This window comes from Camelus bactrianus, chromosome 15 (genome assembly GCF_048773025.1).
Source record: "Camelus bactrianus isolate YW-2024 breed Bactrian camel chromosome 15, ASM4877302v1, whole genome shotgun sequence".
Classification (NCBI taxonomy): Eukaryota; Metazoa; Chordata; class Mammalia; order Artiodactyla; family Camelidae; genus Camelus; species Camelus bactrianus.
In genome coordinates, this window is record NC_133553.1 from 52,250,701 (window position 1) to 52,278,341 (window position 27,641).

General features: G+C 35.8%; 1 protein-coding gene and 1 long non-coding RNA gene across 6 annotated transcripts in view; one reads left to right on the top strand and one right to left on the bottom strand.

The window, feature by feature from the left end:
* ACYP2 (acylphosphatase 2) overlaps window positions 1-27,641 on the top strand; it is a 218,367-nt gene that overhangs the window by 143,339 nt on the left and 47,387 nt on the right. The window contains exon 4 of one of the 5 annotated variants that reach the window (XM_045514345.2): window positions 2,961-3,050. The exons of the other annotated variants lie outside the window; for them this stretch is intronic. Within the exon in view, the coding sequence (XP_045370301.1) occupies window positions 2,961-3,042 (82 nt within the window). The 3' untranslated portion in view covers window positions 3,043-3,050. The remainder of the gene's footprint in view (window positions 1-2,960; window positions 3,051-27,641) is intronic. 5 annotated transcript variants of the gene reach the window in all.
* LOC141573330 (uncharacterized) overlaps window positions 21,620-27,641 on the bottom strand; it is a 185,971-nt gene continuing 179,949 nt past the window's right edge. The window contains exon 3 of the long non-coding RNA XR_012498969.1: window positions 21,620-23,258. This is a non-coding gene — a long non-coding RNA (uncharacterized LOC141573330). The remainder of the gene's footprint in view (window positions 23,259-27,641) is intronic.

The following is a 27,641-nucleotide window of genomic DNA, read 5'->3' on the forward strand; positions in this document are numbered from 1 at the left end:
GTTATATGAAATTCAACTCAATTTTGAAAGAGAGAGGAAAAAAAGATTGATAATACCCGGTGTGGGAAGTGTAAGGGGAAAACACCTACTCTCAGCCACTGCAGTTTGTATTAAGAATTGGTGTAAATATTTCTCGAAGACAAACTTGCAGTATGTAGCCAAAAACCTTGAAAGTGTTCTTGCCCTTTCCTTTCACTCTAGGGAATAATTAGGTGTACTTAGACTTACATATAAGCACAGGTATTTTTGATGGTGAAAATTATAATTAATTATAGTGTTCAGTCATAGGGAATTGGTTAAATAAATTATAATATATTCATATAATGAAATATTGTTCATTCATTAAAAATCACATAAGTAGTATTTTTGAGGCCTGTACCATGGGAGGAGGACAAAGGGGCATTGTTCTGCTTTAAATTTCAAATCATTATTATTTTTTAATCCAAGGGGAAACATTAGTCTTTTTTTGTTGAAATATAGTCAGTTTACAATTTCTGGCATACAGCATAATGTTGCAGTCATACATATACATATACTCATTTTCATACTCTTTTTTTCATTATAGTTTACTACAAGATAGTAAATAAAGTTCCCTGTGCTATACAGAAGAAACTTGTTTATCTATTTTATATATAGTAGTTTGCAAATCTTGAACTCCCAATTTATCTCTTCCCACTCCCTTTCCTCTTGGTAACCTTAAGTTGTTTACTATGTCTGTGAGTCTGTTTCTGTTTTGTAGACAAGTTTTTTTTTTTTTTTTTTTTTAGATTCCACATGTAAGTGATAGTATATGGTATTTTCCTTTCTCTTTCTGGCTTACTTCACTTAGGATGATGCTCTTCAGGTCCATCCATGTTGCTACAAATGGCATTCTTTTATTCTATTTTATGGCTGAGTAGTATTCCATTGTATAAATACACCACAGCTTCTTTATCTAGTCATCTGTCAGTGGACATTTAGGTTGTTTCCATGTCTTGGCTATTGTATATAGTGCTGCTGTGAATATTGGGGTGCATGTATCTTTTTGAATTAGAGTTCCCTCCAGATATATGCCCAGGAGTGGGACTGCTGGATCATAGGGTCGGTCTATTTTTAGTTGTTTAAAGAATCTCAAGACTTTTTTGTATAATGACTGCACCAAACTACATTCCTACCAGCAGTGTAGGAGGGTTCCTTTTTCTCCACATCCTCTCCAGCATTTCATTTGTGAACTTTGGAATGATGGCCATTCTGACTGGTGTGAGATGATGATGATAACTTTATTGTAGTTTTGACTTGCATTTCTCTGGTAATTAGTGATACTGAGCATTTTTTCATATGCCTATTGGCCATTTGTATGTCTTCATTGGAGAATTTGCTTGTTTCAGTCTTCTGCTCATTTTTATATCGGGTTGTTTGTTTTTTTTGTTAGGTTGTATGAGCTGTTTGTATATTCTGGAAATTAAGCCTTTGTCGGTCGCATCATTTGCAGACATTTTCTCTCATTCTGTAGGTGGTCATTTTGTTTTGCTTATGGTTTCTTTTGCTGTGCAGAAGCTTATAAGTTTAATTAGGTCCCATTTGTTTATTTTTGCACTTATTTCTGTTGCCTGGGTAGACTTCTCTAGGAGAACATTGCTAAGATTCATGTCAGAAAATGTTTTGCCTATGTTTTCTTCAAAGAAGTTTATAGTGTCTTGTCTTATATTTAAGTCTTTAAGTCATTTTGAGTTTATTTTTGTGTATGGAGTGAGGGAGTGTTCTAACTTCATTGATTTACATGCAGCTGTCTGGTTTTCCCAACACCACTTGCTAAAGAGACTATCTTTCTCCACTGTATATTCTTGCTTCCTTTGTCAAAGATGGATTGACTGTAAGTCTGTGGGTTTATTTCTGGGCTCTCTAATCTGTTCCATTGATCCATATATCTGTTTTTGTGCCAATACCATCCAGCTGGGCATACTGTCGTGTCAATTTAGACTGGGGTTCTTTTACTAAGGAAAAAGGCTGAATGTGTATTATATGGGCATTTAGAAACTTCTGCCACATCTTAATATTTAACCCATTTTATTTTTAAGATTTGTCCTTTTTTCCAAGGGAGTCATGGAGATCTGTTTCATATTGTATATTTCTATGATCAGCATAAACATTTCGTCAAGACTTAATTTTCTTATTCTGATGTAATTATTTCAAAAGGTAGTGGGGTTTTTTTGTTTGTTTTGGTGAATCACATCAAACATCAAACTGCTATCAAAATCAGGATGTTGTGCTAGACAAGGTTTCTCCACTTTTGCACTATTGATATTTGGGCAGGATAATTCTCTATTGTGGGGAGCTGTCCTGTGCTATAGGATGTTTAGCAGCTTCTCTGTATCAACTCAAAGTTGTGACAACCAAAATTGTCTTCACATATTGCCACATGTTCCCCTGGGGGCAAGGGTACCCCCTGAGAAACACTGTGCTGGAAGATAACCCCATGTTTACTTGAACTGTGTTTGGTTTCCTGTAAAAATATATCCCTGTAGGTTAAGTGTAACTTTAAGTGCCCCTCACTGTCAGTGTCATGAACAAAGTAGTATTTGTTGACTTTTTACCACGTGCCAGGCACCATGATGAGAACTTTACTTATGTTACCTAATTTAATCCTTATAACAGCACTGTGTTAGCAGATGGTACTAATGATATTAGAAAGTATTATTACCCACTTGTTACAGATGAGGAAAATGAGGCTTAGAGGTTACTTAACTTGAAGTCCTCTGGGAGCAGAGCTTAAGACCCAGACTTGGGTGTGGGTGGTTTATCTGGGAGATGATCCCAGGAAGCTGAGTGATAGAGAAGGAAGAGTGAAACAGGGAAGAAAGAAAAGTCAGTGAAGGGTTGATGTTGAGCTGGGATCTGTTAAAACAGGACCATAGGCACTACACTTATGAGGAGCTGGGAAGAATGCATCTCAGAACTATTTTCCTCTCTCCACTCCCTAGGTTGGGAAGAAGCTGGGAAATTTCTGCACTGACTCTCCCATTGGTTACTCCCGGGGGCATTAACCCTCCTTCCCTTCACTGATAAAAATGGTGAGCAATATTGATAAACACCCAGCCACTTTTCCCTTGGGGAATGTTAGTTTTCTGTCCCTAGGTAACAAATTACTACAAACTTAGTGGCTTAAAACAACACTCATTTAAAATTCAGTTTTATGGTCAGATGTCTGACGTGGCATTGCTGAGTTCTCTGCTCAGGGTATCACAAGGCTGAAAATATGGTGTTGACTGAGCTGAGCTCTCATCTGGAGTAACTAGGGGAAAATCCACCTCCAAGCACTTATGAGTTGTTGGCAGAATTAAGTTTCCTGTGGTTGTAGGACTGGGGTTCCCGCTTACTTGCTGGCTGTTTGCTGGGGATCACTCTCAACTCCTAAGAGCCACATGGCCTCCTTGGTCTTTAAGCCAGCTACCATGCCTTGAATCCTTCAAATCTCTGACTTCCTCTTCTTCCATTTTCAGAGAACAATTCAATGCTTTTAGCATATTTATAAGATTGTGCAACCATTATGACTGTCTCATTCCAGAATGTTTTAGTCACTGCAGTAAGAAACCTCATACCCATTAGCAGTCACTCTCCCACCCCTTGTACCCTCAACTCCTGGCAATTGCTAACCTACTTCCTGTCTCTATGGATTTGCCTATTCTAAACATTTCACATAGATGATATCATAAATATCCTTTGTGACTGGCTTCTTTCACTTAGCATAATGTTCAAGGTTCATCCACGTTGTGGCATGTATCAGTACTTCATTCCTTTTATGACTGAATAGTATTCCCATTGTATGATGATTCCACATTTTGTATATCCATTATCACTTCATGGAATTTGGATTATTTCCACTTTTTGGCTATTATGAATAATGTTATGAACTTTTAAAATTGAAATATAGTCACAATTGTTATGAACATTTATGTACACAGTTTTGTGTGGACATATTTTTAGTTCTCTTGGGTATAGGGTATATTCCTAGGAGTGGAATTTCTGGGTCATTTGGTTACTGTGTGTTGAACTTTCTGAGGAGTAGCCAGATTGTTTCCCAAAGTGACTGCACCATTTTACAGAGCAGTGTATGAGAGTTCTTTCTCCACATTCTCCCAATGCTTGTTACTGTCTTTTTTATTATACCATCCTAGTGGATATGTAATGGCATCTCATTGTGGCTTTGATTTGCATTTCGCTGATGGCTAATAATGTTGAACATTTTCCAGGTGTTTTTCAGCCATTCATATATACTCTGACAAAAAATTTCTGTCGAAATCGTGTGACTATTTTTTAAATGTTGGGTTATTTGTCTTTTTAATTATTGAGTTGTAAGAGTCCTTTTTTAGATTCTGGATATTAGACCCGTATCAGATACAGAGTTTGCAAATATTTTCTCCCTTTCTAAGGGTTCCTTCATTTTCTTTATGGTGTCTTTGAAGCACAACAATATTTTAATTTGATGACATTCATGTTTCCTTTGTTGCTTATGCTCTTGTCATATAAAAGAAATCTTGCTTATATCAAAGTCATGAAAATGTACACTTTTTTTTTTCTAGAGGTTACATGTTAAGCTCTTATGTTTGGGTCTTTGATTCATTTTGAGTTAATTTTTATATATGATGTAAAGCTAGGGATCCAACCTCATTCTTTTGCAGTTAGATATCCAGTTGTCCCAGCACCATTTGTTAAAGGGACTATTCTTTCCCCACTAAATAATCTTGGTACCTTTGTAGAAAATCAGTTGACCATACATATATAGGCATATTTCTGAATTCTCAGATCTATTCTATTGATCCATATATTTACTTGTATGCCAGTACCACACAGTCTTGATTACTGTAGAGTTACAGTAAGTTTTAAAATTAGAAACTGTGAGTCCTCCAACTTTAGCCTTCCTTTTCAAGGTTTTTTTGTTTTTGGCCATTTGTAGTCCCTTGCAATTCTATATGAATTTTAAGACCAGCTTGTCCATTTCTGCAAAAAAGGAATTTGGAATTTTAATAAGGATTTCACTGAAACTGTAGATCAGTTTTGGGAGTATTAACATCTTAACAATATTGTCTTCCAATTCATGAAGGTGGAATTTCTTTTCATTTATTTAGGTCTTTAATTTTTTCAACATTGTTTTAGTGCAGTCTTGCACTCCTTTTGTTAAATTTATTTCTAAGTATTTCATTCCTTATGATTCTACTGTTAATAGAATTGTTCATCTTATTTTCAGATTTTTCATTGCCAAGTGTTTAGAAAGAGTTGATTTTTGGATTTGATCTTGCAGCCTGCAACTTTACTGAACCCATTTATTGGTTCTGATAGTTTTTTAGTGGATTTCTTAGGATTGTCTATACATAAAATTATGTCATCTGTAAATACAGTTTTACTTCTTACTTTCCAATCTGAGTGCCTTTTATTTCTGTTTCTTGCCTAATTGCCCTGGCTAGAACCGCCAGTACAGCATTGAACAGAAGCAGTGAGAGCAGACATCTTGTTCCTAATCTTAGGGGGGAGCCTTTCACCATTAAGTGTGATGTTAGCTATGGATTTCTTGTAAATGTCTTCTGTGAGATTGAGAAAGCTACTTTTTAGTCCTAGTTTGTTGAGTGGTTTTCAGTCACAAAACGATGTTACATTTTGGCAAATTTTTTTCTGCATCTGTTGAACTGGTCACATGGTTTGTTTTGCCTTCTTTCTATTAATTTATATCACATTGATTTTTAAAAAAATGTATTATAGTCCATTACAATGTGTCAATTTCTGGTGTGCAGCATAATGTCCCAGTCATGCATATATATCTATATACATATATTCATTTTCATATTCTTTTTCATTAAAGGTTGTCACAAGATATTGAATATAGTACCCTGTGCTATACAGAAGAAATTTGTTTTTTATCTATTTTTATATATAGTGGTTAACATTTGCAAATCTCAAAATCCCAAATTTATCCCTTCCCAACCCACATTGATTTATGTGTTGAACTTCTAATATTTTTTTCTTTCTAAAAAGGGTAAATGAGTGATTAGTTTTATGAATCCTTTATGTCTGAAATTTTTCTCATTTCAGTTATGGATTATATCTTACCTGGACATAGGGTTCTTGGAATGCAGTCCTTTTTTCCTTAGTCTGTATACACCTTTCAGGTTCCAGTATGGCACAGGAGAGCTCCAGTGGCAGTCTGTTTATTTTACCCTTGTCAGTACCCTTTTCTTCTTCTCTATAAGACTTGATTTTTACTCTTAGGGTTCAAAAGCTTCACCATAATGTGTCAGTTGTCTTTTTTCCCCCTATTATAGTTGCCTGGCATTTGGTGAACTTCTTTGATCTGAAAATTCAGTTCTTTCTTCAGCTCAAAAGTTTTATTATTTGATCATTGCTTTTGTTTTCTTCACTTTTTCTGAATATCTTAGTATTTGCATATTAGGTTTTCTGGACCTGTCCTCCATGTCTCTTACATTTTTACCAATAATTGACATTTCTTTGTACTTTTTTGCTTTATGAGGTAGTAGTTCCTTCACTTCATTTTCCTCTTTACTAGTTTGGTTTTCAATACCTTCTGTATTGCAATGTTAACCCCTAGATTTCATGTTCCTTTTAGTCGCCCCTCTCCAAAATGTTTGTAGTTATTCTCTATGTGCATCCCTTTAAACATTCTTATTACATTGTTACTGTTTCTCCCATTAACTTGGCTTAGTAGAAGCTGCCTGTTCTGCCCATTCTGGTTTCCCTAGTTTGAACTGCTAAGCAGTTTCTTAGATGTCTTTGAAAGTTCTTTGCTTTCTTAGGTCCGAGGAGTGTGTCCTCCCAAACACCTGTATAGGTGTGGCGAGTGAAGGCTGTTTGGGCCATGGTGAGTGTTGCCAGTGACCTGCAGGAACTGAGCTCAAAAATTGTGAGACAGCATCTGGGTTTAGAGAGGCTCTTTTAGTTGAAGGCAAGATAAAGAACCAGAGGAAACAAGTCAACATCGAAGAGGTAACACCCAGAGAAGAGCAGATAAGCCATGGAAGGATCAGAAACCTCAGTTCTTGACAGGGAGGCCTGCTGTTTTTTTGTTAATTGTCCTTGGTTTCTCACAAAACCTTTGCATATCCTCTTAGGATACAAGTTATGTCTCCTCGCCCCACCTGCTCCTACCACACACCCACCCTCCACCCCTTTCCCGAGGTGCCTGAGTTGATCTCTCTTCCCAGACTGGGCGGCAGTCACATCATTGTTGCCGTGAGATGCTTTTATCTCCACACAGGGCTCAGGAGATGGAGACCCAGCTCCTCAACATCCTTTTTTTTAAAAATTGAGTTATAGTCAGTTTAGAATGTTGTGTCAATTTCCAGTGTAGAGCACAATTTTTCAGTTATACATGAACATACATATATTCATTGTCACATTCTTTTTCACTGTGAGCTACCACAAGATCTTGTATATATTTCCCTGTGCTATACAGTATAATGTTGTTTATCTATTCTACATATGCCTGTCAGTATCTACAAATTTCAAACTCCCAGTCTGTCCCTTCCCACCTCTCTGCCTGCTGGCAACCACAAGTTTGTATTCTATGTCTGTGAGTCTGTTTCTGTTTTGTATTTACTCAACATCCTTATTGTAGTGACTTAGGTTAACCTCATCAGGGAGCTCCTTTGTAGGCATTTCTTCCAAACAATTTCATTCCTTTCCTCAATCCCCTTTGTGAAATTCTCCTTCACTCCCTAAAGTTTAACTGTCTTCTTAGAGCCTTTAATCTGTACAGATTGGCCAAAGTATCTCACGTCATTGGGTCAGGGATACTCACTTCCAGCTCCTTTTGTACCTGCCATGTGATTCAGGCTTTGCTTTAGGGTTAAATACAGATCAATAATCATGAGTTATGTCCTTATCTCCTTTTATAGTATATTTTTCTCGATATTTATGGTTCTTTTCTCTTTTAATAATTCATGTATTTACTGTTCTAATTTGCTTCTGTTGTCTAGTTCAAGTATCATGAAGTGGCAGCTGTTTGCTGAATTCCACCTAGGGCTGATGCATTCAGTTGGGATATAATAAAGTTGTTATTGTGTTGTTTGAATATAAGCTTACCTTTTGATGGGACAGGCACGCCCTGCCTCCCCACACCTCACTTACACCTGACACTGTCTACATTTTTATTAGCTCCCCTATCTTTGAAGGCATTTGGCTTTGAAGTTTGGGACCTTGGGCTCAAGATGTCATTGTAATGTATTTGCTTGCAAATAATCTTAAATATTTACAATGGATAATATTGTGAATTAGAGGCCTATGTCATGAATTGTAATTCAGGTCTGTTATTTACTGTCATTGCTGGCTATGCTTGGAGAATGACTTTGAGTTGTTTTGCTATCCAATTGAAAAGTTTTTTTTAAGTCTTGTTTCTAAAATGTTTCTATCCCAAACATGTTATTGTGTTTTCATTTAATTAGGTTGCCTGTCACTTTGCTAAAGGTATAATTAGCAAATTCTATCTCTATTGTGTTTGATTCAAAACTACTGGAGAACAAGATAACTTATCCTGTGTGCTTTGACAGACCCGAGACTCTTGTAGTTTTCACAAATGACATCCTTTATTTATACCAGGTGCCTATTAGCATTATATAAATTCTCCGTGGTTTTGGTGTCTCTTTGTTTCTCTGAAACAGGTATACCAACCCATTTCACTTTAGTTCAATTGAATCTTCTTTATGATCTTTTCCATAATTGCAGAGTGACATTCACTTACTTACTCCAAAATATAATTTCGAAATGCAAACTAAATGTTCCCCTGTAGGGGGTGCAATCTGTTGTAAACTCTTAATGTGTGTAATAAAAGCTACAAACCACAGAGGGAACATTCGTAGGCTCTCTCCATGTTAACACAGGTTATTTAAGTGGTTTAAAACCCTTGGATATTTGATGATAGCTGTTGTTTTCCTCAAGTTGTAAAATTTGCATAATGTTAGGAAAAATGCAATAAATTTACTTTTTGTTACGGTTTTGGGCATTGTATTAATCAGGGTTCTCCAGAGAAGCAGAATCAATTGTGTATGTGTGTGCTGTATATATGTATGTGTGTATATATATACACACACACACTATATATATATATAAGAGAGAGAGAGAGAGTTTTATAGTGGGAGCTGGCAAATCTGAAATCTGTTGGGCAGACTGGCTGGCTGGAAATTCAGGTAAAACATGTAAGCTGCAGGCTGGAAACAGAATTCCTTCTCTTGGAAACTTTAGTCTTTGCTCTTAACGTCTTCAACTAATTGGATGAGTCCTACCCATATTATGGAGGATAATCTGCTTTACTTAAAGTCATCTCATTGTAGATGTTAATCACAACTAAAAAATAACTTTACAGCAACATCTAAACTAGTTTTTGATCAAACAACTGAGTACCATAGTCTAGCCATGTTGACACATAAAATTAATCATCAGTGGGAATCTTGCATACATTTTTGTCACTTCAGGCATGAATCATAATTAAAGATAATGGTAGCTAGGTTTTTTTGGTAGCTTGGATTCAATATTTAGTATAATTCTGCAGTAATAAAGATGCAAATTTATACATTAGTACTCCAAAGTTGAGTGGGTGGGACATGAAACATATAAACCATAAACCATCCTTCTTACTAGTTTGGATTTTTTTCCATAATATTTTCTTCCCAGGTAATCTCCTATAGTAGTGTTGTTCCAGTTTGTCCTTTGAAACTTAGCTTTCAATTTCTGTGTATGCATTCAGTATTGGCATTTTTGAACACATAATTAGAAAAGTAGCCAAAATGTGGGAATTAATGAACTTGCTATCCTGTGGAATTTCTGAAATCCTAAAATTGTTACAACACAGAATGTTCCAGGACCTCACACGTTTCTATGAAATGTATCTTCTGGGTTATGTTCCTCATGTGGTTTGTGTATGCTTCCAGCTCAGGGAGATGTCAAGCTTGCTTTTCCTTTGTCCTCGCATGATTCAGTTGGAGGTCTTCTAGTTACATTTGCCCTCTAATTTTTTTTTTCTTTTTTGGTCTCTGAGTTTTTATTTGTCTTCCATAGTTCAGTTCACATAAAATATCTTTTTTTTTTTTTTCCCCTACAGTCCTGAAGTGGTTCTCCCTCTCTCCCTCTGTCTCTTTCCTCTCTTCTCTCTCAGTTCTGATCCTGATGTTAATAATATTCTCTCCTTACTTGGATTTCAACTTACGTGGCAGTCTCCATCTATGTTGTTTTTCTAAGGTTACTGCAATTTATTTTTTAAATCCTAGAATGGTGAATGGAAGCTGTGTGTGTGTGTGTGTATCTTTTTAATTGTTTGAGCTTAATCTCTATATGACTTTCCATTGGCTTGCCTTCTTGTGACCCCCAGGGTTGGGCAGGAAATTAGTTTTTGTCCAGAATAGCAGGATACAACAGGAATGATTTTCTTAGTGCCAAAGCCTCTTTGCTGCAAAAGCACAAATTGAAAGAGTGGCTAAGATTGACTTAACTCATTAGATTGCCTGCTGATAAGAATTTATGTTTAGACTTTGGAAGGAAAGGGAGATTTTGTTTTCCCCCCTGAGCTGGAGATAGGCCCCAGTTACAGAGAAAAGAAAGAAGAAAAAATGTTAGTTTCATATAGTATTGAGCAATATTCTGTGTCATAAATCAAGTTTTAAAGGACTAGTCATTTGTCAGATTGTGTCTTTATACCCTATTGTGTGATTGTGAGTTGGGGGTGCACATAGGTTCACTCAGGCAATCCTTAATGTAAAGTTTATTAGCTTTTACTTTGATTTCTCCATTATTAAAGAAAAATATTGAGGAAGTGATCAAAACAAGTTTTTGTTTTTATTAATTTTTTGGCAAACTCAGCTCTTTCAAGCTGTTGATTTTTGCAGATGTGTTTCATCAGTTCTTAAGAATGAAGCCAGGAATGTTTGCTGGCTCCCAGGTTAGTACCACCCAGAAATTTTTTACAAATCTGTTTTCTGAAAATAAGATATTTTGCAGGGTAGAATAGGGAATCTTGGCATTTTGTGCACTAGCAGATTTGAAAACTATATTTAAATAGTACATTTTTAATATTGCTTTTTAATATACTGCTTATTTTAATTCCATGTTGGCTTTCTGGCTTGTTTTGGGTGTTCATTATTTCATAGTTAATGATTTTTATGGAAAGGAGATGAAAGTTACTCACATTTTTATTTTCTCCGGAAAATTTTAATACACTTTGTGTCACCTTAGAATAGTTTCTTGTTATTCAGGGAGCTCCTTACGAGAGGGTTAGTCTCCAAGGATTTTGATACTTGCTAGTAGACCGTGACTATTTGATCCGTCAACAACAACTCTGTCTTTATAGAGTATTTCTTACACAGTTAAAATAACTAGGTTAAGATATTGTTCTGATGCACTTTATTTGAACCAGACTAGAGTAAGAAGAGTTGAGAAAATAAGCTGGGATGATTCGTCCCGTCATTTGGCAGATATTTATTAAGTTGTGACAGGCTCTGACGCTGTCCTGTCTCTAAAGAAACTGACTATTTAGACAAAAATGAAAGCAATTATATTCAGTAGAGTGACTGTTAGAAAAGGGATTCCTTTTCCTGTTGGTGTCAATTCCGCCACTTTGAGCTTTGAAGTTGGGGAACAAAACAGAAGCAAAGATGCAGAGAAACTTATTTTGAAAACAAAAAGTAAAATTTCAGCTTCCAATAGAGAACCATGGTACCATGCTCTTTTTCTTTTTAAATCCTAAATAAAATTAATGTGTGTCATAAAGCAGAGTTCCTCAAGTTGAGGGATGTATCCTACCCTTTTGAAGAAAAATAAAATCCCTGTGGACTTCCAGTGTCAACTGAAATTGTTATAATATTACTTAAATTATCCATTTTACTTATATTAGTATGTTACTTAGTATGCACAAACATAAAACTAGATAAATTTTACGCTTATGACTCTTATACTAAATCAAACCAAAACAAGTGTACAAATTAAATAGGACAACAAAACCATTACAATTGAACATTACAATTCAGTTCAAATCAACGTGGATTTAATGGGATAGGTGACGCTGCTTTGCTGAAATAGCATTGATTTGGAGAATTATAGCAGAAAGATGTCACCACAAGTCTAGTTCTGTGATTTATCTAGTTCTGTATTTGGGTTTTGACAATACTTAGCAAATGCCTGCTTACATAAGTTTTGTTATTCAAACAATATTAATACCTTTATATCTCTGATTTAGAACTTAGGCAAATCAAACTGCATCTTGAGTAAAACTCTGCCAGTGAGTAATCTTGAAACAGCAGATTAAAGATATATCACTTGGCAACTCTGTAAAGCTTTATTACTTGAAGATAAAGTTATTCTAATTGATATCTTCCTTAAATACATATTTGATGCAACTATTGCTAGAATCAGGAATAGAAAAACTCTTCTGTGTCCTTATGACCATACTCATTCCCAATAAGTTGATATGAGTTGGCAGTTAAAGATAACACTGGGCTCTCCCACCTTTTTGCTTACATAGAGCCTTCCAGTCATACAGTTTTCCCTGATGTTATTCGACATAAACTCACTTGCACATACAAACTACTGCATAAAAACCTTACAGCAGTATGCAGTTGCATGAGGTCATCCAAAAGATGCATACTATCTTTAAATTTCTTTTTAAAAGATGATCATAAAAATTAAAACAAAGAGTATTTTCAAAACATCAAGAATTAGAAGACCTTTAATAGTACATCTGTGGATCTCAGTTTGAAATATACTGCTGTAGAGTACACAACAGTTCCTGATGGTGAAAAAAAAAGACTTTCGGCTCCAAATCCAGATTTCTGTCTATTTAAGTTGGTAGTTTCTCAACTCTAGATCCATTATTGAAGCATAGCATTACAATGATATTGAAATCTGATATCCAGGACCTGACGTGAAATACAAGGAATTTAGGTATGTTCCAGGTTTTAAGAGACAAACCTAACCATTGTTAGTCCCTTGCTCTGTGAAAGCTATGAGCATCGTCATCTAATTAGCTGGGCTGAAAGACTATGAAGCCCAGCTTTGATGTCTTCTGTATCCAGACCTGGCTCTGGGCAGGATTGTTATTTCTGTGTTTGAGTATATCATTTTTCTTTTACTTTGAGGACTATGATGTTCAATTTTCAGATATTTACTACTTATATTTAATTCCTAAATTGTAGAAGCAATTCATTTACTAAAGAATAAATTAAATTCTAGTCTCACCAGTTTTTTTTTTCTACCCTGTCTGTGTTTCCAATATCTAAATGACATCTCCCATTTCTGTATGTATTGCATTACAGTGCCCTCTTTACCTACTACTTTAAAACTCATTATTTCCATCTCTAATTAACCAGAAGGGTAGGCTAACCAATGTTTGAAAATCCAATCAGACCAAAGCTGTATCTTTCGTAATGCCAGTTATTCTGTTTATTCCTTTTTTTCTTTCTAATTTATTTGTAGTTAATTTATATCTGGCAGGATTTCCTTTTTTCTTTTTTTTTTTTCTGGCAGGATTTCAGTCAAGGGCATCACATGTTTACATTTGATAAGGGGCTGATTTTGCCAAGCACTAAAGCAGGCAGTAGGTAGAACTTACATAGTAGGTGCTCATTGTGGGTGAACGAAGGATTAAACACATGATGAAATGAGTGAATGAATGAATTTGGTGTCCTTGTAGAGGTGATGCTGTGTCCGTGTTAGTTTTTTAGCAGGGTACGTTTTGGATTGTTTCTCCATTTGAAGCTAGAGACTTTGTCTTACTGATCTTCCTATTGCCTGAGCTTTTATTTATTTTTGGAGATGTGGAAATCTTGTTAATTTGTTAATTCCTCTGGCTAACACTTAGGATGAACATGATCTTTGCATAACCATAGTGGATGGGTTGCCTCTCACATGACAGGAAACACTTGTCATAGATCACACATCAAATTACACATAGGCTTTCTACGTTCTTTTGCTTTTTAATTTTAGTTTGAGTTCACCTGTCATCCTGGAACCTCAGAGGCAATTTCCTTTCCCCTGCCTGCTGACCAAATACATTTCCCTGTGCTTCACTGGGGCTGGAATAACCCGGTTATGATCATATAAATAGTGGTCTGACTTGCAGGCCTTCTGCTTCCCTGCTTCCAGTATCAAAATAGGCGTGAAAACACTGAAAGGGTACAAAGAAAAATGCTTTATTTCTGACATTACACACACAGCTTATGACATATGATCCCAGTGATAAGTGTGAAACTGAGGGACGTGTGTTTCCTTCATTAGTCAACTCACCCACTGGGCTAGCAGATTTCCTTTTATAAAGTAGTTGTGTGATCTGTGGCTGCACAGGAGCCAGATGCAGTTGATAAATCAAGTTTATTTCATTTTGACTAAAAAGAGTAAATATGTTCCTGTACAAAAACAGTGAAAAACCTTATGTAAAGGAAAAAATTCAAATCACCTATAATCCTGTCACCTAGAAATAACCACGTTTTAATAGAAGCTACCTTTTACTTTTATGTCTTGGCCATTTTCACCACAAGAATTTCAAAATACATCTTATTTATTACCTAGGTAATACATACAGATTTACTTCTAGAAAAATGATAAGATGTAGATTAAATAAAACAAATATCTATTATAATAATATCTAGAGATGGCTGATATTAAGATCTTGATATCTATTCTTCCAGACTTTTAATTACATAGTAAATTATATAAATTTATGACTAGGTATGTAATTTTTTATAAAACTGGAAGCACACCATACTTATTTAGATATAATTTTTTTTGTAAATCTTTCCATGTCAGTAAATATGTGTGTGTGTATGTGTATGTATATGTATATATATATATTTCCCTCCTTGGTCATTACTAATAGCTGTATGACATGCCACTGTATTGAGGTATAAGATTATATTTAAAATTATATAATTATATGAAATTATATAAAAAACTTATGTAACAAAGCTCATAATGATGAAAATTAGGTCATTAAAGATTCTTTGATAACTGTTTATGGTGGAGTTTGTACCATACATAAATCTTACGTTTTTATGAATCCAATCTGGCAGTCTCATTGTGGTTTCTGCCTTTGGGATCATGTTTAGGAATTCCTTCCCAATACAGGTATTTTTAAATTACTCAACTCTGTGTTCTTCTAGTACTTTGGTGTTTTCTGTTTTAAAACTAAAAACTTTAACCCATGTAGAATTTACTCTAAATATTATGAGACAGGAATCTAGCTCTGTTTTTCTAAAACTTGTTAAATAATTCACCCCTCTACTAATTTGAGATGCCAATTTTGTCATAAACAATGGTCCATATAAATAATTGGATCTTTCCTAGGCTTTAAAGTTTTGTTTTGTTAATCTGTTCTACTCCTGTGCAAGATGCATACTGTTTTAATTACTGAGTGTCTGTAATATGCTTCAGTTGATGTCTGGTTGAGCAAAACTTCTTCCTAAAGTTTTTTGGCTTTTCCTAACAGCTGCTCATCTTCCAGATAAATTTGAGGATAATTTGTCAAGTTGCAAACATTTTTTGCAACTTAAGTGTTTTTTTAAAATCAAAATTATGTTAAATATAAAGATTAATTTGGGAAGACTGACATATTTATAATATCTTCCCATCAAATAATATGAAACATGATAGCTTTGGTCAACAGTACTGTGTTCTGTACTAGAAAGCTGCCAAGAGAGTAGATCTTAAATGTTCTCATCACACACACACAAAGGTAACGATGTGAGGTGATGGATATGTTAACTAACCTCATTGTGGTGATCATTTCACAGTATATAAATACATCAAATCATCATGTTGTACACCTTAAACTTACACAATGTTGCGTGTCAATTATTTCTCAATAACTCAGGAAAAACATAAAATTTACCTCTATTCATCTTATTTTTTTGCTTGTGACTTTTTAAAGTTTTATGTATGTAGCTGTAGCACATTTTTGTGGAGATTATTTCAAAATACTTTATCCTTTGATACTGTGAATGAGAGCCTTTTCTCACATTTTCTGATTATCGCTAGTGCAGGTACATATTAATTATATTTGTTTTATGTTATTTTTCAATCATTCGTTTTACTAGATTTTTATTTTATTTTCCTATTTTTCCCATTATTTACATCTTATTTCCCTTCTGACTCATTGCATAAATTCAAACCTAGTCTAGAAAAGTGTTGAAAATATTGTGAAGGCAGCAGAGCTTTTCCCTGACTTGAGAGAAAGACTCTAGGTCATCACTGCCTCATAGAGCTTCCTGCAACTGTGGGAGTATTTCCCCATTAGGCAATACATGTGGCCATTGACCACTTACCATAGGGCTAATGAGACTGAAAAACTGAATTTTAATTTTACTTGATTTTAATTAATTTAAATGTAAACAGCCAACAGGTTTGAGGCTACTGCATTGGGCAGCACAAGTCCAGGTTTTCATTGTTAATTATGTTGAATATTTCAGTTGGGTCTTTAATATGTTAAAGCTGGCTTAAAGACTGGAGTAAAAGTAAGATTATCATGTAGATAATTGCCAAACACGTGCCTTCAGCAGGATGTGAAAGGAAGTAGAGGATAGAATGATGGGTGGAGTGAGATGAGGGTTGAAGGAAACCTTGTTTTCCATCTGTTGATTTTGTTATTAAGACTAACTGTGATCCTAAATCCAACACTTTATTTATCCTCCCAAATATGTACCTTCTTCTATTTTATTTCTGTTAACACTGCCACCATTATCTTAGCCCAAAACCTTATCACTTTTTTGATTTCTCTCTTTTCCTTGTTATCTAAAATCCAAATACTCCTTCACCCTACCCCCATTTCCACAAGGCTACATCTTACCCCCTTTTCAAGGTCATTCACAAGTGTACCTTCTGTATGAAATAACCCTTTCTTGACCTCATTAATTAAAAGTAGTTCTGCCTTCCTTGAAACTAGGATTTAATTTTTGCTTTCTTTTTATAATGCTTAGACCTACACATTGCCTTTATCAGATATATATCTATATCTATTTAAAGATAGATTTTACAACAGATTTTGTAAATAATACAGTGTATGTATGTATTTGTGTGTGTGTGTGTATATATATATAATTTTTTTTAGGCTCTTTGAGGAAATAATCTTTGACTAATTTACCTTTCTGTCCTGAAGAGCCCCTTTGCTGGCGTGCTGTATATCCATACATGCACGCAATAAATATTAAATGAGTCACATCCAACTTGTATTAATCATTTGCTTTGTATGTCTTTCCTTCAATTGATAACTTGTTCAGCAGGGATCATATGTATTTATTTTTGTTGTTTCTGCATACTAGCACAATGCTAAGCATTGAACAATTGTTAATTATTTAAAATATCTTATTCATAAGAATAGTGTTAAGTCATTTCACTTAGGATTGCCATTTTGCTGTATGTAATGGAAGTCCAATTAGAGTAGCTTAACCAAACAAGAGTTATTTTTCTCAAATAACAAGGCTAGAGGTAGGCAGTCTAGGGCTGGTACAGTTGTATTACGATGTCATCAGTGTCTCAGGTTTTTTGTCCTACATATAGCTTTTGTCCTTGAGGTCATTTGAGGCTCTTCCGCCTCCAAGTATCATTCATGTTTCTGTCCCTTTCTATCAGGAAAATAGTAGCTTTTCTAGAGATCTCTGCTCTTATCTCTTTAGTCACAACTTGGGTCACATGGACTTTTTTCCATCTGCCAAGGGATTTTGGAAAGTGAGTATTTTTAAATGGGTGCATTGCCATCCAAACAAAATGTGAATTCTATTCATAAGGGAGAAAAGGAGACTGAATCTTGGAATAGTATGTATTTTGGACATGGAATTCACCCTTAAAGCCATTATAATCTACAAAGGGATATTAAGATACACAAGAAAAGTTCAACCACTCAAAATGATTATGTGATAAATTACATGTATACAGTCAGACAATAAATGCTGTCAAAGATTAGAGGTAGAAGAACTCTCTGAAGATGAACTTGACTAGGAAATCGTCAATATAAGAGGTGGGACTTGAATAGAGCCTTTAAAAATGGGTCAAATATTACACAGAGGTACTGGATGCCTGTTTTGCAAGTGAGGAATTACATGCTCAAAATATGTTTTTGAATCATCAGATGAGTTTAGCAAGAGTAACGCACTCATATCACGGGGTAACCGCGAATGAGTTGGGACAGCGTGATGGGGGATTATGTATGCTACCATGAGGAGTTTGGATTTGAGATTTGTTCAGATCAGCAGACATATTGGAGATTTCTGAAAAGAGGAATAATGAGGGAAAGTAGAAGAGAAATGACAATATGTTAGAGCTTAAAAGAATATATCACAGATTAGCTTATTAGAATTAATATCTAATGCTGTACCTCCTATCCAGTAAAGGCAGTTCACAGCATTTTTTTTTTTTTACCAAAGTAGTTGGTTCTAAGGAATCTCCAATACCTAAAGTGGATTTTTAATATTATTTCACTGAAGCCCCAAATGGAGAACAATGGAGCTCTAGAAATTAAATTTTCTGTTATACTGCCAAGGAATTCTTTGTTTCTGTTATCACCCCTTGGATTTGAAATATTATGTCAGCATATTTTATCATATTAATACCCAAGTGTAATCTTTCTTAATTAAAATCATTTCTCTAAGCTTGCACTGAATAAATTATAAAATGATGATTGAAAACAGATTGGTGCTCCTTTGACTACATGTGCTTTTGTTGTTGGCTATTTTCTCAACCGAGAATTTTAAGTTTGTTGAAAATGCTTAAACTTTAAAGTGCTTATGTTGGCCTAATGTTTTATTTTCTTTAAAAAACAATCTTAATACATTTTGCAAAGTTGTTTTTTTTTTTAATAAATGAGGTGTGTTAGAACTTTCTCCAAATACACTTATGAATTTGAAAAGATGACAGATATTTATTCAACTGTAAATCTCACAAAATAGTAAGGATTTGTTATCTTCTACTTTAATAATGGTATCAATTACTTTTGATAGTTTGATATATAGCAGTTTGAGTAAAAAGGCTGATTCAGTTGAAACATGTAAAACATGCTTGAAAGTATTTCCTGTATAATTATAAATGAACATCTGAATCCTGAGTTACCTCATTTATTTAGTAATTGGAATATCAGAAATTTTCATCTTCACTAGTGCCTCATCTCTTCAGAATCTCTTCCTTAATTAGCATAGATTTTTCCTTTTAGTCCCATTAATATAAATTTATTTCCATGTAGAAATACAGATATATAATGCCATTACACTCAACTAACTAAATTTTTACTATTCATTGTTGGGTACTTTTTGACTGTTGTTCAGCCCCCATCCCACTGGTGTTGTTTGGCCATGAGACTCGGTTTAGTCAATGGACTGTTAGTGAATGTGATGCAAGTCCTTAAGTATGCTTTTGTAGTTGGGCTTTTGTTGTGCACACTGGTAATTTGCCATGAGAAGGGCTTTCCCTAGGCAATTGCTGGCCCTTTAGCTTGGTTCCAGAATGAACACAGGGGGAGTAAACCTGGCTCAACTCACAAGTGGAAGCAGAGCCACCTCGCCAAGCCCTAGCCATACTTCTGTTAATGTACGTGAGCATGAGAATAAACCAGCTTGTTATAATTCACTGAGTTTGGGGTGCTTTATTCTGTAGGATTATTGTGGTAATAGCTGATTAATACAGTCTATTAAAAAAAACAGGTCCTTATATGTACATTAATAAAAAGCATAATTATACATGACTAAATTATCAACTCCCTGCTTTATTAGTAATAGCACATAACACCAATCACATGAGAGTTTCTCTAGGTTAGTGGCCATGGCAAATTTTGAGTAAAATGCCTGGCATGAAGCGCCTTGTTCTTTATTAACCTTGGTCCTTCAAGTAATCACAAAACAGGATGACTAGAGGAGCCACCAGCTAAGGTTTGTTGAGGGCCTGGCCACACATGGGCTTGGCATTCATGTCACATCTTTCACAGCAAACCTGTCAATTAGTAAACATATATTTAGTGAGCACTTCCTATATGCCAGCCATCGCAAGGTGTATTGTCTCATTTTTATTGAATGAAAAACTGAGGATCAGAAGTTAAGTGACTAGCTCAAGTCTCACAGCTAGGAAAGGGCAGAGCTAGGATTTGACTTAAGATCTGTCTGACTTCAAAGATCATGCTGTTATTACAATTGGATTCTTGATGTTTGGAAGAATGAGAGTACAAGAAAAGATAGAATTTACAAACTGATTGACCTAATATGTGTTATTGTGTGATCCCTAGTAATCATTTGCTATATAACTTGTATCATCTGGAATTGCCTCAGCACTGAGAAATCTGTGTAGTTAGTGTAGATCCCAGTCATTTTATAGCCTTTGGAAGCCTGAAGCTCTCTGTACAATTTCTAATTCCCAGGTCTTACATCCTTATGGTCTCTCTCCTGTGTCTCTCTGGAGACCACCCCAATTTGTGATGTCAGTCTGGGTATAAATCTCCATCCTTTCCAGTTTCTACAGCACATGCCTTCAAGCATTTTATGGGTATTGGTAAGGGTCCCCTTGCAAACCATAAGGTCTTCCACTATCCTTTCCCTCTCGTTCTTGTCCCTTAACTGCAATGCCCTGCCCACCCTCAAATTCTTCTGTTTTGCAGAATAGCTTTCCCTTTCCCTTGAAGCCATGATATTCCAGGTACCTGACAGCTTTGGGAGTCACAACTCTACCCTCAAGCTGAAGTATGTATGTCTGCCTTCCTTGTCTCTGTCTTGTTAAAAACAAAGATTGTGAGATTCTTTTGGGAAAACAGCAGAAGTCAGAATGAGTCTCATCAGTCTGACAGCTCCCATTTGGCTCAATTTTAATTTGTATTTCATTGAATTTTCCTTGTTCAACTAACCTTAAATGGTGAGAACTGAAACATCTAATATAAGAAAGAGCTAGCCTTGTGTCTGTATAGCACAGGGAAATATACACAAAATGTTATGATAACTCACAGAGAAAAAAATGTGACAATGAGTGTGTATATGTCCATGAATAACTGAAAAATTGTGCTGAACACTGGAATTTGACACAACATTGTAAAATGATTATAAATCAATAAAAAATGTTAAAAAAAAAAAAGAAAGAGCTATTCCTCTTAGATTAGAAATAAAATACTTTACATAACTAAGAAAAAGCCTATCTTTAGAATTTTACTTACTTCCTACCTCTTTCTAAAAATGTGATTTACAAAAATTACAGAATAAATCTGGGTGTAAGCTTTTTCTGTACTTTTTTTTTTTTTTCCCTAGACCACTCTTCCTATTAGCTATTCAGAGTGAATTTTGGGAGTTTGAGAGCTTTGTTGGTTTATGAGCATAGAATTTAGATACTGATATGAATTTAAATAGTCTCAAGCACTTGCCTTTACAGCACGGGTTAGAAATGATTGAAGAACTGCTTTCTGCTTCTGTGATTTGCCACTAAAATTTTAATTCCTGTCAGAATTATTTTAAATGGAAGAAAGCTGAAAACTGGTTGACCCAAAGAACTTTGGTTCTCATTCATTTCTAATATAATTTTAATTGATTCATCTTTAATTTAGGAGGCAATTTTCCTAGTAATTTGGTAGACATTAGTTCCTTTAAGGCAAACCTTACCGAAGATACTGCCTTCATGGTTCTTTGAGGAACTGATGTTTTCTTATATTCCATGATTATAGTGGTACTGTTTTTCATTTAATGAACGTTATTTTCTTTATTAAGCAAAGCATTGCATTAGGATGTGTCTCAGACACGTAAGCAGTAGTAAGGGAGACTGAGTGAAAGACGGGCAGCTCCTGAATGTGAGGTGCATTTGGAAGCAGGATGTCTCACTAGTCCATGGAACAGTGATATTAAGCTTCTGTTAATGTTCATCTGGTCTTAATACTAAGGTTGCAAAAAAAGCATTTTACCTTTGTGTGACCTTGACCAAATTATTTAACCTTCCTAAACCTCTCATTCCTTACGTGTTAAATGGGAATTATGTCTGCCTTCCCTACTTCAAAAGGTCTAGAGAAAAACACTGTATGTGAAAGTACTTTGCAGTGTACAGAACCTACAGACATGAGTGATTATGTTCTTGGGGCAAAAAAGTAGGCAGGAGGGAGGAGGAGAAGGAAAGTTGGGCTTAAACGTGTTCCTGCAGCGTGTCTGAAAATGGATAGTCCTCAAATCCTAAATGGTTAAAAGATGGCCAGGGAAGGGACCACCAGCCTGGGACACCGTATGACTGGGCTTGTTAACTGGCCCTCACAAAAGCCTGTTCCAATCATTTCAGGTGGTTGTTGAGTATCTACAATGTGCTGGGCACCATGTTAGTTATTAGGGATACACACCATGACGAGATGCAGTCCTTGCTTTCTAAAAATTTCCAGTCCAGGTGTGGACAACACAGCTGTGCATCTCTAGCAGGCCTGAGTGAGGAGAGGGCTGGGCAGAGTGTGACTGGAGCTCTTCTTAGGTTTCAAGGACATTATTGTCACAATAAGGTTCACCTCTCTTGCTTGTTGCTGTTCTCCTTATTCTGGGATGCTAAGTGTTTTGGCATCATTTTTATTTTCCTCTTTTGTGTTCAAAAGTTAAATTGCTAGTGATCCTTATCTTTGACAGTTTTTAAAGGAAATAAGTGGATAATACATTATTCATACTAATGAGGACCCAATGACAAAGATTACTCCCCATTAGTGATAATCATTTTTGGCTCTGGAATGCCTTAAGGATTTCTTTCCTATTTATTTTTTTCTTAGACAAATAATAAATTAGGCATTCACTTTCTGAGTATACAACAAGGGAGTGAGGGACATTCCAAAGGATGCCAAGTAACATAAGGCAGCCAACCTAGGATTAAAAACTCACTGCAGAAAATCCAGGGGGTGGGAGGTGGGTAATCTGGTGTTGTATCTAACGTTTTACTCCAGTAGAGTTACCATTTTGGTGCCTACTTTAACTTAAATATTTGGAGAAAATACAGGAACATTTGTGAGAAAATGAAGTCTTGTATAAACATGCTGGTCTTAATTGTTGGCATTTACTGCAGAAATCCCAGAGTCGCACCAATGTGACTCAAGTCCTCACTGTCACCATAAATTCACATGATGTCCTGGATATTTTGGGAGATGGGAGCCAACTCCACATTCAATATCCTAAACTAAAAATATTTAAATACCCAAGTGAGTTGAAACTGATTCTCCTGGATAAGTCTGGACCCATCATTTAAAGATGTTGAGCGTCTGGAATTTTTATGTGCCTGGGTGAGGCCGCAGTTTCCTCTGACAGACAATCCGTTGTTATTATGGGCTGTAGGCAGAAATAAAGGGCAGAGTCAGGAAGGACAAAGAATTTACAGTACAGAACTTTCAATCATGTGTTGATGTCAGGAGAAGAGCAGTTTCTGATAAGAAAGACGTGTTAATTTTAAACAGCTGTGAATGTACTTTCTGTGATCATCTCTTGAAAAGTAATAGCAGGGCAGTTCATCGGCCACGGGTCACAAGATGAGTCTGAGTAATCAATCCCTAAGGGAAGCCAAAGAGAGGGGAAGTAAATACTGGGAGAGGTGACAGGGTTCAGCCCCGGAGTGGAACACACAGTCTTGGATGAGTCTGTATTCTTGCCCCACGTTTAGACTTGGCAGTGTCTACTTCCCTCCTCTAAGCCCCTGCCGCTCCCTTACAATGAATCAACACTGATTAGTAATGATGAAAGCACAGGATAAGTTATTCCTAAGTTAGAGTTTCAGAAATGGCACTGAAAATTATACGGCATTCCTACTACCATAGCTAACCCTTAGTAGGACACTCCTTTGATGCTTAAAGAAAGGCGGTGCAATTTTTCTACACAGATTTAGACTTTTTATCAATCAATTTGGCTGGAATAATGATAAGCTGCCCAAGTCTGTGAAATTGAGTAAGGGATTGTTACATATATTCTGAAGATCTGTCTGCAAACCATTAGGTACAAATATTGAACATGAGCTGAATCTGTAAATTGAGTGTTTCATGTTTCAAAATTGGATCATTAGTGTTAGGATATATTCAACTTTAAGTCCAGCCTTAATACCTGTGTGTATTTAGACTATCTTTTTTCAAAGAATGAGTAACAATTCCCCCTTCTCCTCAGGCAGTTTAGCTAAGTATCAGATGTTCAGGGACTGGAGTTTTTGTTCAATTCTTCAAGAGTTTGGAGTAAATCACTTACTTTATCCATCTCTTGTTTCTTTTATTTATAGAATATGCACACTAATTCTGGCTCCCCTGTTTCTGAAGATGTCACACATGTAACACACTTTGTGATAAAGCCTTCAAATATCAGAAATAGTGATTTTTTAAAAATTGAAGTATAGTTAGTTACAATGTGTCAATTTTTGGTGTACAGCACAATGTCCCAGGCATGCATATATGTACATAATTGTGATATTTAAGACTTTATTAACCCAAGGTATTATTATGTGTGTGAATAGTGGTACCAACTTGGCATAGAATAAAAACAGAATCATGTAAACAAATGTTATATCATTTAATCTTTACTCTTATTCATATTTTATAAAATTTGCACAAATATATGGGACTATGAAATGAGGTGCAAAGGTCCACACATGACAATTTTCAGATTCTACCTCTGAGATCACAGCTTAGAAGTTCCAGGTTTGAGGATCTAAATGGCCTTGCGCAAGAATGGAACAGGCCAGTACTCAAAGCTACCACCATTTTGGTTTGATTTTGCAAAACTTCCAAATCATCTGCTCAGCAAGCTAAACCCCAGCTGCTCTTCAAGACAAGCTCCAACAGAGTGGCTATAAAAGTCATATCTCATACATAAAGAGAAGTATGGACAGGCTCAGGCTGGTTGAGCAATAGCTCCTTCCTTTTTGAAAGGAAAGGAAGATAGAAGTGAGGAATTTCAATGCCTTACTACTTGGTTTTGGGGAAATGATCACATTTACTATAAATTAGGAAGGAGGAATTTACATAAAGTATGGGAGCAGATCAGAAATCAATAGACATATGGGATCAGGCAGATCTTCAGCATTAAACTCAAGGGCTTTAAGGTCTAAAGATAGTAATATAGTGTATACTTCTATAAATGGGTAGATAAAAACATAATAACAGCATCAGCTAACATTTAAGGAGTGCTCATTATTTATTAGACACAGTAGTAATATATTGTCTATAGATTATCCATGTGCAAGGCAGGTGCTGTCTTTATCCCTATTTCGGAGATGAAGAAATCAAGGTATACAGAGATTAAGAAACTTAATCGAGGTCATTCATAGCTGTGCTAGCTTTCAGACCTAGCAAAGCTGATTGCAGAAACCACACTCTTAACTGGTATTCATACTGCCTCCCATGAATTTGAAAAGTAGATGTGTATAGTCCATCAGTTGGTGTTAATTGGGGAGGGGATGGTGCAGATTGGTGGAACATGTCCCTAACAGAGGCCAAGTTCTAGATTGTTAAGGAAGTGGCACAAATACCTTAAATACCAAGGTAATCCTGAAAAAAAAAAAAAAATACAGGCATTGGGTATTGTGGCAGTCTCCCATTAAGTATTAGGGACCCATAACAAGGAGATAGAGACTTGACAGTGAGAAACCCTTCGTGGGAAACTGGGATACAAGGCAAGGAACCCAGTCATGGTGGACTGGTGTGAAATCAGAGGAACTGTAATTCAGGGCAGAGGCAAGGAGATCTTGACAAAGGATTTCTTATGTTCTCTCCCCTGCTGAGGGCTGAGCTGGCCCTAGAGTCACATGCATAGCTGTAAGTCAGGTTAATTTAACAGATTCAGCTCAGAGCGAAAGAAAAGCATAGGCATAGAGCCAGGCAGGCCATTACAAATTAACCCAACTGGATTAGAGTTCCAGGCAAGAGGCTAATTTTACTAACATTACTTCTCCACCACGGCAGCCCCTGCTTCTATGGGAGATGGTGGGAGATCATGTAACAGTGACGTTAAATATCCAAGCACTGTGGAACAGGGAGGCGGATTTTCAGGCCATAATTATTACAAAGTTCAATAGAACCCTTTCACATATATCTTATGGCCTAATCTAAGTTGTTTTTCTCTTATTTATTGTTTTTTTAAGAACACGGTATGTTATGTAACATATTGATTGTAGAGTTTGCTAAGCCATTTGGGAGGTTATTAGGAAGAATGATTAGATATGAAATTGTTTTTTAATTATTCGTATCACTTGTTCATGCTGTTGTCTAACCTTTGGAGAATGTGGATGATTTGGGGGGCTCTTGATTTGTATCCTTAAAAGATAGAGTGAACGTTCAATTCAAGATAATAGTACTTTGGAAAATCATTTAAAGAGTTTTCATTTGCCAGTCCCATCCTCTATTCTGTGGAAGAAAAAAATAAAAATCAAGTTGTGTTTATCCAGCTGCCTCCATATTTTACCTTACAACAGCTCTAAAAACTGTACAATTATCTGTTCTTTCTAAAGGATATAATGGCCTAGATCTAGTTGTCAGCACTGTTAAAATTTCTTCCAAAATATTTTTAAGAACCCAGTTTAGTTTCATTTGTGCTAGGAAGCTGTTTTCCTGATGACTGGCATAACCTAGGGTTGGTTCTACCCCAAAATATTTCTCTTGCTTAATCCATGCATTTGTCATGTTCTGTCTAGTAAATAGCTTTGTTATGAAATAGGTCTGAGATGTATAAAAGAAAAAAATGCTAAAATACAGAATGCATCCAGGGAATGCAATTACTTTCTGTTACATAAATTCTCTAAATTGATATAATTCATACGCTTTTTTGAGTCTCATCTTACCTTAAGGGGTTGGCCTGAGATGAAGAATGAGCGTGGGTTTGAGTTGGGACCTGTGCTAAATGCAGGCATCACCGTTTAAGGAGCTGCTAAGTCAGTTCACCTCTGAGTTTGTTCTGATGTCAGTTGGCAATGATACCTATCTTGCAGAATCCTTATGAAAAAGCAAATGTACTTAAAGTTGCAAATGTAGGCTTTCAGTAGAAGCTTACTGATACCATTCATTGGCACCCAAACTTTAAGATTATCCACTCTAGGGTTATATAATTTCAAATTATAAGAAATTGCTTTTGATATAAAAGACTGTCTCCTGCCTTCCTGGGCACTCCACGCAGCCTGCTGCACCATTAGCTATTGGTATCTGCCATTAAAGATGACAGCTTGGTGTGTATCCAGTACCATACTAAGTGATAGAGTATTTCATTTAATCGTAATAATAATCCTTTCAGGAAACTTTTGGTCTCTGACTTTCTGCCACAACTTTGACCTGTGTGTTTTGTTTTAGAACATATATTCTTTTTACTTCTATCTGCCTTATTCTATGCAAACTTTGCACTAATTACTTTATGCACCCAAACTCTATTATTGGTTAGGAGTCTTTGGGATGCAAATAATAGAGAATGAGAACTGATCTGGCTCAAAAAAAAAATGGAGTTATTTTCACATACACAACTGAATAATTCTTCACTGAGCTCTATTTCTCTATGGTTGTCTTCACTCTGTCTTCCTCCATGGCTCCTCTCACTGTATTAGAAATGGCCACAGCAGTTCCTGACATGACATCTTTTTATGCTGTACTTTCCATGGGAATTGGAGAGCTTCTATTCTTCCAGATAAACCTCTGGACTTCCTTTGACTGGATCAATTTTGATCTTGTGTTGCATTTGACAGAATCACTGGGG